Source organism: Salvelinus alpinus, chromosome 22, assembly GCF_045679555.1.
Source record: "Salvelinus alpinus chromosome 22, SLU_Salpinus.1, whole genome shotgun sequence".
NCBI lineage: Eukaryota > Metazoa > Chordata > Actinopteri > Salmoniformes > Salmonidae > Salvelinus > Salvelinus alpinus.
Window position 1 is genome coordinate 18,578,515 of NC_092107.1, and position 11,442 is coordinate 18,589,956.

At 41.2% G+C, this 11,442-nt stretch overlaps 1 protein-coding gene across 6 annotated transcripts in view; it reads left to right on the forward strand.

The window, feature by feature from the left end:
• Positions 1-11,216, forward strand: part of LOC139549172 (diacylglycerol kinase delta) — a 93,201-nt gene extending 81,985 nt beyond the window's left edge. For 4 of the 6 annotated variants that reach the window (XM_071359340.1, XM_071359335.1, XM_071359337.1 and 1 more), the window contains 7 exons: positions 8-162; positions 431-542; positions 5,005-5,097; positions 5,206-5,325; positions 6,258-6,375; positions 6,692-6,822; positions 9,023-11,216. In XM_071359340.1, coding sequence (XP_071215441.1) covers positions 8-162; positions 431-542; positions 5,005-5,097; positions 5,206-5,325; positions 6,258-6,375; positions 6,692-6,822; positions 9,023-9,112 — 819 coding nt within the window. In that variant the 3' untranslated portion in view covers positions 9,113-11,216. The remainder of the gene's footprint in view (positions 1-7; positions 163-430; positions 543-5,004; positions 5,098-5,205; positions 5,326-6,257; positions 6,376-6,691; positions 6,823-9,022) is intronic. The other 2 variants (XM_071359336.1, XM_071359338.1) reach the window with 2 other exon arrangements.
• The last annotated feature ends 226 nt before the right edge of the window (positions 11,217-11,442 follow it).

Here is an 11,442-nt window from a genome sequence, read left to right on the forward strand (position 1 = left end):
GTCTCAGGCCTTCGAGAGCACGCTGAAGTCGTGGGAAGACAAGCAGAGGTGCGAGTTCCCCCGGCCGCTGCCCCAGTATGCATTGCAGCCGGAGATCGTATCCGAGGAAGAAGCCTCCCAGATCAACCTGTTTGGACAGGCGGCCGGCGCCCTCATCCACAGGTAAGATAACATTGATTAATTAATAATAACATTGGATTAAAGCAGGGTATGGTTGAATTCCATTTAGATTGAAAATTGTCCTAGACCATGATATACAATTCCCTCGTTGTTTACCTACCGGCCAAACTATACAGTTCGATGCTCTGTTTGCTGTTTCTGGCATAGTATGCCAAAAACATCACTTACAGAACACTTGTGATATGCTTGCAGTGTAGTTTCCCAGTAACATTAGATGTTCGATGTCGTGACGAACTGTGTGTGTTCCCAGTATCCGAGAGATCGCCCAGTCGCACCACAGTATGGAGCAGGAGCTGGCCCATGCCGTCAACGCAAGCTCGAAGGCCATGGACGTGGTCTACGCCAATTCCAAGAGCACAGGGGTACGTGGGGCTCCTGTTCTACCTTTTATACCAGTCAACCAACTTCTAGTAATACAGGGGTGCCCAACATACATGTGCCAAATGTAGATTGACAATCTTTTTTGGCTCATACGGTGTCTTCAGAAAGTATTCATATTATGTTGTTTACAGCCTGAATTCATAATAGGTACATTTAAAAAAATCCTCACTCATCTACACACAATACTCCGTAATGACAAAGTGAAAACATGTTTTTTGACATTTTTGCAAATGTATTGAAAAGGAAATACAGAAATATGACATTTACATAAGTATTCACACTCCTGAGTGAATAGAATCACTTTTGGCAGCGATGACAGCTGTGAGGTATTCTGGGTAAGTCTCGAAGAGCTTTCCACACCTGGATTGTGCAACATTTGCCATTTATTCTTTAAAAAATTCTTCAAGCTCTGTCAAATTGGTTGTTGGTCATTGCTAGACAACAATTTTCAGGTTATGCCATATATTTTCAAGTATATTTACAGTACCAGTCAAACGTTTGGATACACCTACTCATTCAACCCTACTTAGGGTTTTTCTTTAGTTTGACTATTTTATACATTGTAGAATAATAGTAAAGACATCAAAACTACGAATTAACACATATGGATCATGTATTAACCAAAAAAGTGTTAAACAAATCAAATATTTTAGATTCTTCAAAGTAGCCACCCTTTGCCTTGATGACAGATTTGTACACTCTTGGCATTCTCTTAACTAGAATTAACAAGAAGTTAAGCTTTAATTTGGTGTATTGCACTTGTGATTGTATGAAAGTGAAATATTTCTAATACATTTTTGGGAATTTCGCGCTCTGCAATTTCACTGGATGTGAAATGTCGAAACGTTCCGCTATCGGAACCCCCAGCCGTAACAGGTTTAAGGAGCCTTCTGGTCCTAGACTTGGTGCTCCGGTACCGCTTGCCGTGCGGTAGCAAAGAAAACAGTCTATAACTTGGGTGACTGGGGTCTTTGACAATTTTCTGGGGCTTTCCTCTGACGCCGTCTAGTATATAGGTCCTGGATTTGATTTGATTTGATTTGGATCTCTTTTAGTCCCCATTTGGACTAATCTTCCAAGAGTCCTTAAACATTAAAATACAATTTATAATACGAACACATTTTTACATATAACACACTATTACAAACATACATAATATACTAACATAATGACCCAATAAATACTCAATCTAAAAAAATATTGATTCTTCATCTACTATAGTCCCACAACAATTCTATGTATTATATTTAAATAATTTTTTAATAATGTTTACATTTATATATTGAATGGTTTCTGGTTTGCTCAGTTAATTTATTACATTTCTTTATTACTCTAAATCGAAATGTTCTTTTGCCTATTTCTCTTTTCTGTCTGGATAACGCATAGATGGTGGACAATCTATTCCTAGTATTTACGGAATGTCTGTCTCTTACCAACTGAATACCGTTGTGAATAGAACTTGGCCGTTTTAAATTGTGTATATTATGAAATAAAATAAGCATGTTTTTTTTCAATTATCTTGTCGATTGATGACCAGCCAAGAACATTGCCATGACTGCAACAGAAGAACCATATCTCCACCTTAAAACAATCCTTGCTGCTTTGTTCTGTGCATTCTGCAGCCTCCTAACTTCACTTGATGATGCATTTCCCCAGACCACAGAACAGTAGTTCACCTGACTCTCAATTAATGCTTGTGTTATTTGCTTAAAACCTTTCAGTGATACCCATCCCAGATCCGGGATCCTCATCAAAAAAGCTGACTAGCATAGCCTAGCCTAACGGGACAGGGATATCATATAATATAATTTTCATGAAATCACAAGTCCAATACAGCAAATGAAAGATAAACATCTTGTGAATCCAGCCATCATTTCCGATTTTTTAAATGTTTTACAGCGAAAACACAATATGTATTTATATTAGCTAACCACAATAGCCAAACACACAACTGCATATTTTCACCATGTTTCCACCGCATAGGTAGCTTTCACAAAACCGACAAAATAGAGATATAATTAGTCACTAACCAAGAAACAACTTCATCAGATGACAGTCTTATAACATGTTATACAATACATTTATGTTTTGTTCGAAAATGTGCATATTTGAGGTATAAATCATAGTTTTACATTGCAGCCACCATCAAAAATAGCATCAAAGCAGCCAGAATAATTACAGAGAGCAACGTGAAATACATAAATACTCATCATAAAACATTTATGAAAAATACATGGTGTACAGCAAATGAAAGATAAACATCTTGTGAATCCAGCCAATATTTCCGATTTTTTAAAGTGTTTTACAGCGAAAACACAATATAGAATTATATTAGCTTACCACAATAGCCAAACACACAACCGCATTTATTCACCGCAAAGGTAGCTTTCGCAAAAAACAGCAATAAATATCAAATTAATCACTAACCTTTGGACAACTTCATCAGATGACAGTCTTATAACATCAAGTTATACAATATATTTATGTTTTGTTCGAAAATGTGCATATTTAGAGCTGCAAATCCTGGTTATACATTGTGAATATGTAGCAACATTTTCCCAGAATGTCCGGAGATATTTTGGACACTCACCTAATCTGACCAAAGAACTCATCATAAACTTTACATAAAAATACTTGTTGTATGGCAAATGAAAGATACACTGGTTCTTAATGCAACCGCTGTGTTAGATTTTTAAAAATAACTTTACCATAACATACAGCTTGCGTTATTGCGAGACAGCGCTCACCAAAACGGCAGAGAATAGGACTCAACATTTTACACAGAAATACGAAATAACATCATAAATGTTTTCTTACTTTTGATGAGCTTCCATCAGAATGTTGTACAAGGAGTCCTTGGTCCAGAATAAATCGTTGTTTGGTTTTAGAATGTCCATTTCTTCTGTCGAATTCGCGCCACAATGCTAGCCAAGGTTGCTAACATTCCCATCCTCTCTTGGCGCAAAGAACGGAAAACTCCAAAAGTCCCAATAAACTGATAAAACTCGGTTGAAAAAACTTACTTTATGATGTTTTTCTAATATGTATCAAATAAAATCAGAGCCGGAGATATTCGCCGTGTAAACCGAACGCTTTTCAGAAGACAATGTGGAGCTCCTTCGCGCGCCTTGGAAAACTGACAAAATGGCAGACCTGTCACTCCAAAAGCTCTTGTTCGACCTCAGATCAAGCTATACACCCCATTCTACCTTCCACTGCCTGTTGACATCTAGTGGAAGGCGTATGAAGTGCATGTATATCGAGAAATATAAGCCAGTTGAATAGGCAGGCCCTGACACAGAGCCTCGTTTTCAGATTTTTCACTTCCTGTCAGGAAGTTTGCTGCCAAATGAGTTCTGTTTTACTCACATATATAATTCAAACAGTTTTAGAAACTTGAGAGTGTTTTCTATCCAATAGTAATAATAATATGCATATTGTATGATCTAGAATAGAGTACGAGGCCGTTTAAATTGGGCACGATTTTTTCCAAAGTGAAAACAGCGCACCCGTATTGACAAGAAGTTTAAGAATTGTTTTCATTTTTTTTTTATACATAGATTTGTTATTTGAGATGACCATGATAAGCAGTTGTCTAGCTGCACTCCCAATAGTTTGGTTTCTGCCACTTGTTCAATTTGTACTCCTCCCTCAATAGGAGCTGAGTTGAAAATCGACCAACCTCAGATTTCCCACTTCCTGGTTGGATTTTTTCTCAGGTTTTTGCCTGCCATATGAGTTCTGTTATACTCACAGACATCGTTCAAACAGTTTCAGAAACTTCAGAGTGTTTCCTATCCAAATTGACTAATAATATGCATATTCTAGCTATTATGGCTTTGTAGCAGGCCATTTACTCTGGGCATGCTTTTCATCCGGACGTGAAAATACTGCCCCCTACCCCAAAGAAGTTAAGAGAATCTGTCCACACCTCCTGACCTCAACTCCTCCTTCATCTAATCTACAGATGCCCATCTGTCTCCCCTGTTTCCCACGTTGCTCTCATCTCATCCCCCCAACACATTCCAAAGCCATCTGTCTTTCTTCAGAGAACCATTCACTTCTGACATAAAACCCATTCTCTTTCATTTCCTATCATTCATTTACTATCTCAATGATCAAAGTTTAGCCGATTCCAACAATACATTTTAGAATAAGGCTGTTACATAACAAAATGTGGAAAAAGTGAAGGGGTCTGAATACTTTCTGAATGCACTGTACATCTTAAATTGTATAATGTCATTATGTTTTGTGATTTGATGATTTGTGTCTAGGGATTAAGCCCATATGGGCTGGCACTAAATGGTGTACATGTATGACAATCAATCAATGCAATATCTACACAGTCACACACATTGAATGCACATTGTACCCCTGCTTCTGTGGTTAACTAAGTGCATCTGTGGTTTGTAATGTGTGTGTGTTTGTCTCTGTTCTACGCAGGGTCTGAACTGCAGTGTTGTGGTTCAAATGGTCAGTAACGTCAAGGCCCTTCACAGTGAGACAGAGCTGCTACTGGCAGGCAAGATGTGCCTGGTAAGTCTCAAAGCTGTTGTCTGTCTGTTTGTGTGTAGGTGCAGCTGCATGTGTCGGTGTGTGGGGGGGGGGGTTATTATGTTTTTGTAACTGGGTATGTCTTTTCAGCAGTTGGACCCTCCTCAGAAGGAGCAGTTAACTGGAGCCCTGGGAACTGTGGCCCAGCAGCTACGCAGACTCCCAGACATACCCTGGCTGTGTCAGCTCATCGAACCTGGGGATGATGAGGTAGATCTAGATGCGACCACAAACACACACACACACACACACACACACTATACACACCAGCCGCTTACCTCAGTGCTTTTCAATCTTAGTCCCAGTCCAGTAATACCACACCTGATTTAACCCATTACACTTGGGGGAATTGGCCTATATGGATAGGGCTAAATTGAAATGTTTCTTAGAGAAGTGGAAATATGGAAAGCATCTATAACCATGGTAACAATTAAAAGGGAACCGTTTGGAGAGTATGGGGAAATTATTAGACTAAAGAGAACACAACAGTTCACCTGACAAAAGACTGAATCCAAGCATTACGCCGTTGATTTTATGTGCATTTGTAATTGTTTTCTTTGGAACATAGCCCTGCATCACCGCCTTTACACAATTACTGTTGTTGTTTCCACAATCCAAAAACGGTCCATTATAAATTACAATCTGGTCAGGTGGGCATAATTTGAAAGCTTGTTCTATTGCCAACATGACTCGCTAAATTATAAAATACGATCTTACAGTGTTAGGCTTTCATTTGGAGGCTACTTCTTGTTGTGCACGGTGCTCAAGTTCAGAACGGCTGTCAGTCAAAACCAATACAGATCTGTGAAGCAGAGACCCTGAGCTCTGACGTCATGTATAGCATGTTACTGTATAGCCACTGCGTTCCCATTTAGGCACTTATCACTGTCCAAATCGACTATTTTCAACCCGTTTACGGGTACAAGTGTAAATGGGCTACTTATAATCAAGGTCTTGATGATTGATTCATTGAATCAGGTCGGTGTGTTAGTGCTGGGCTAGAGTAAAACTGTTCAACTCTGTGGGTCCATAGTACTGGACAGTCTGTATCACCCAATGTCTAATCTGTCTGGCTGTCTTTCTCTCTAACCTGTCTGTCTGGCTGTCTAACCTGGCTGTCTAACCTGGCTGTGTTTCTGCAGGGACACCTGACGGATTTCTCCAAGCGCAGCCGCAGTGCCAAGTTCCGTCTCGTCCCCAAGTTCAAGAAGGACAAAAACAACAAGAACAAGGAGGCCTGTGCCACTCTCACACTGCCAGGTACTATCTACCTCTCTTTTCTCGCACTCTCTCTCTCTCACTCTCTCACAGGAATTACTCTGGAACACTCTTTATTAAATCATGTTTGGACAATGACAAATCATGGTCAACACTCTTTGAAAATCACATTCAATTCTTTCTGAGGTCGCCACAACATTCCACACACCATCATCCCTGTAATGGTCAAAGTTAGGATTTAGGGTAGGTTATTCTTATCCTAGAGCTGCGGTTAAGGGCTGTGCAGGGTTGTGGCGTCTCTCTGTGGTGTCTTTCCGTGGTGTGGTTGGGGGTCTGAAGGGGGTCTTGCTTTCTGCAGTGCACCAGTGGGGCACAGAGGAGGTAGCCGCCTGGCTGGAGCTCATCTGTCTCACCGAGTACAAGGAGATCTTTATTGGGCACGACGTGCGCGGCGCCGAGCTGCTGCACCTGGAGAGGAGGGATCTCAAGGTACTACACACATACAGGCTGTCCCAAATATCTATCCTTCTTCCCGAAGTGTGCACTTGTTTACTACCCTTCACTGATTTGAGAGGAAATTAGTGGCATAAGAAACTCCCACTAGCCCATGCTTCCACCAATCCAATAATTTTAGGTTTGTGGGCAGTAGTGAAAGAGCAGTTTTGGGGAATAGAGAACTACATGTAGTTCAACTAGTAATTTAATTACATTTTGCTGTAGCTTGGTGGTAGTTTCACTAAATTCAAATATTTGTAGTGTTTTCAGTAGTTAGTTAATACGGGTAAAATACGGGTAAAAGTAGGCAAAATGTCAATACTTTTTCGGCATCAGACCTGCCTAATTTTCACTTGAAGCATAGTTTTTGTGTTTAAAGGTCTAAATTACACATTATGTTAACATCTGACTTCAGAGTGTACTTTGTAATTTATGACATTTCAGATTTAGGTATGATCATTTTTCATAAAGTATACTGAACAAAAATAGAAATGCAACATGTGTCGGTCCCATGTTTCTTGAGCTGAAATAAAAGATCCCAGAAATGTTCCTTACGCACAAAATGTTATTTCTCTCAAATTTTGTGCACAAATTAGTTTACATACCTGTTAGGGAACATTTTTCTTTTGCCAGGATAATCCATCCACTTGACAGGTGTGGCATTTCAAGAAGCTGATTAAACAGCATGATCATTACACAGGTGTAACTTGTGCTTGAGACAATAAAAGGCCACTCTAAAATGTGCCGTTTTGCAACAGATGTCTCAAGTTTTGAGGGAGCGTGCAATTGGCATGCTGACTGCAGGAATGTCCACCAGAGCTGTTGCCAGATAATTGAGTGATAATTTCACTAACATAAGCCGCCGTCAGTGTCGAATTTGGCAGTACGTCCAACCGGCCTCACAACCGCAGACCATGTGTATGGCGTCCTGTGGGCGAGCTGTTTGCTGATGTCAACGTTGGGAACAGAGTGACCCATGGTGGCGGTGGGGTTAGGCATTAGCTACGGACAACGAACACAATTGCATTTTATTAATGGAAATTTCAATGCACAGAGATACCGTGATGAGATCCTGAAAGTCTTGTCATGCCATTCATCCGCCGCCATCACCTCATGTTTCAGCATGTTAATGCCATGTTGCAAAGGTATCTGCACAATTCCTGGAAGCTAAAAATGTTCCAGTTCTTCCATGGCCTCCATACTCACCAGACATATGTCACCCATTGAGCATGTTTGGGATGCTCTGGATTGACGTGTACAACAGCGTGTTTGAGTTACCGCCAATATCCAGAAACTTCGCACAGCCATTGAAGAGGAGTGATACAACATTCCACAGGCTACAATCAACAACCTGATCAACTCTGTGCGAAGTGGATGTGTCGCACTGCATGAAGCAAATGGTGGTCACACCAGACAGTGACTGGTTTTCTGATCCACGGCCCTACTTTTATTAACCGAGGTTAATCTGCCCGCCATAAGGACACTGCCCGGGATCGAACCTGGGTCTGAAGTGAAGCCTCTAGCACTGCGATGCAGTGCCTTAGACCGCTGCGCGACTCGGAATCCCCCTAGTTCTTTATTTTTCAAAGGATTCTGTGACCAACGGATGCACATCTGTATTCCCAGTCATGTGAAATCCATCGATTAGGGTTTAATGAATTCATTTCAATTGGTTGATTTCCTCATATGAACTGTGACTCCGTGAAATCTTTGAAATTGTTGCATGTTGCGTTTACATTTTTTTTCAGTATAGTTTGGATGTAGTGAACGACTTGTTGAAAACAACTTTAGTTAATTAAACTATTTTTCTTAAGGGTAGCTTTATTGTAGCTTAACTTATTCCAGTGTGAAGTAATTGGTAGCTTGGTAAACTATATCTTCAGAGTAGGTTCGCCAACATTGTGAACGAGTGCACACGTCATGTGAAAGGAGATGGTTATTGGGAGGCAGCCGTTCTTTCAGGTGCCAGGTAGAGCTTTCTTATGTTTCACTACTCTGGGGCTTTACCATGGGTGTTTGATTTGACTCCCTGTTCATTGATTTAAGTTATTTATAGTCTATAAAGAGCTTGGAGTTTTCCCTGCCAGGTGACCTCTGGGAAAAGTCCTGACCCTACATGGTACATGGGTCCACATGTGTGTCCTTGTGTTTGATCTAATTTGTGTGTGTGTGTGTGTGTGTCCATCCATTGCAGGATTTGGGGGTGACGAAGGTTGGCCACATGAAGCGTATTCTCCAGGGTATCAGAGAGTTGAGTCGCAGCAGCACTGCCAGCGAAGCCTAGGCTCTCTCCTGTACAACTGTGTGTGCTGCACCAGACCCTCTACCTAAACTGACTGTACCCAGCCATGCTATACCCACGCCTCCCAAGCCTTGAACAGCTTGAACCCAACGGGACCAATATACACTCAAATATGGATACACTCAAAATTTACCACAGTGCCTTTCTTCACACCCCATCTCTGCAGCGTCCATGTCTGGGAGCAACCAACTGAACTGCAAACGGAGGAGGCCAAACCACTATCGCCACTGGGGAGGGGTGTTCAATGATGTCAGTTGAGAGAGAGGAAGGTCAGGAGAGATTGCAGGGAATCCAATCGGGCTGACTACCAGGAACAAACTCTGCTGACAGAAAAACTAAACTACCCAGAATGCCTTATCAACAAACCAGCGCCAGACTCCACCAATTAACGTTTGACCAATTGAACTTTAAACAGTTGATACATTTCAGAAGCTTGTTTGCCAAGTCAAGGAAGATGCAGAAACTAGCAAGGCTGCATTTCGAATGACCCTATTCCTCATATGAGACACTATTTTTGACCAGAGCTTCATAGGTCAAGAGGTAATGCACTGCATGATTCTAGGAGGTGTCTTTTGAACATAGAGTGGGCACCATAGGTTATATTTCCATAGTTTCCACTGACTGGATCATGGAAAAGACTTATGGAAGAGGCTGAGTTTTTCGTATTGAAATATGCATCTATTTATTTCGTATGCGTTGTACTGGATATGTTGAGTTTGAATGCGTTTGAACCAGGATGTTTCTGAAAGTGACGTGGGATGCCAGGTAATAGGTTCCCAAAAGAGAAACAGATAGACTGGAAGAGGTCTGAACTACAAGGATAAGCAGCGACAATCAACCAATCACTTCAAACAACCTTCAGCCTTTTCCCAGGCGCATGTGTCATTTCTCTTTCTCCTTATGTCTCTCCTCGTCCCTGTCCTTTTTATATGAATAACAATTACAATTCCAACTACCTAGGTTGAATGTGGGGCCGGTGAACTAGACGAAAGCGACGACCCTGCTTTGTGACCAAACGTCATTTTAGAGCGTGATAGGCCCCCGATTGTTCGTGTTCATTAGTGCACATCGGAGATTCAGGTAGTCTCCCCGTTTCAAAAGGTTTCCCTCCTACTGAACACAACACTCATGTATTGTAGGGAAAAGCCAAACTTGACCATGCCTTAAATAATCTACAAACTGTCACATATCAGGCAGATCTCTGGGTGTGTGGAGCATGTCTTGGCACCCTTTTGGTGTCCATAAGATCAAATTTTTCGAACACTGCCTTAAGATTATTCACCTCGGTTAAAGTAGTTTCCCGGACTCAGATTAAGCCTATTGCTGGATTAAACAGGCACACTCAATGGAGAATCTACCTCGAAAGTGCTTTTTAGTCCAAGAGTGGGCTCAATCTGGCTCCAAGAAACTGTCCGGTAATGTTTAAGGCCTCTAGTTTCTCCTGACCACGTTATATCCTGAAACTCAAATCAACCGCTCGTCCCTACACCTGTGGGCATTTGTGTAGATATGACAGAATTGGATAGGTCAATAAGCAATATGGTGGTAGCTCAGTTTTGCCCTCTGACAGGCCAGATGGAATTGTCGCCAATTGCTTATACCTATCCTCTTAGGTCTGCACAAACGAATAGGAGGTAGGGATTGAGGGTTTATTTGGGATTCGGTTCAAATCTAGGGTATAATAAGTATGGCCCAGTGTTCTTCCTGGTCAAGTCCCTGGGTCAGGAGAAACTCTTTGGCCTAGTCATGTTCTCTCCCACTCAGTCCCGTGTGGATGTCCAGGTTCTGTTTTATGTCTGGCTGTGCAGCGTTGCAATTGTTTTCATTATGGTCTGTATGGTCATATCATTTCCCTCCTCGCAACCTTTGGGGTTGTCCCTTTCTTCTTTGCTTGTCGAGAATCGAGAACCCCTGGGAAGCGGTCTCTTCCCGTTCCAGTATTTATTGATAATTTATACGTTAGAAATAATACCGTATGCTATACCTCTTTTTTCCATGTACATAAGCCCGACCCACTTGGTTGTAAATATGTCTGTCTTGTATATTGAAATACCGCCATCCTGTAATAAAAATTGGATATGTGTGAGTTGGGTCTTTGGACGTGTTTCTTTAGGCAATACCATCACGTGGATTACGTTCAAGATTTCAATGTTTAGCCATGTTTAAAAATGTTTCGTTCATAAATGGAAGGTCCAACATTGTTTTTAACATATGGCTTCCCTGGCCACACTTTAGAACTACGGCAGAATTTTTTTTTTCTTCTCATTAAGACATTCAGTCTCATGATTCTTTAGAATCAGACATGAGTATGA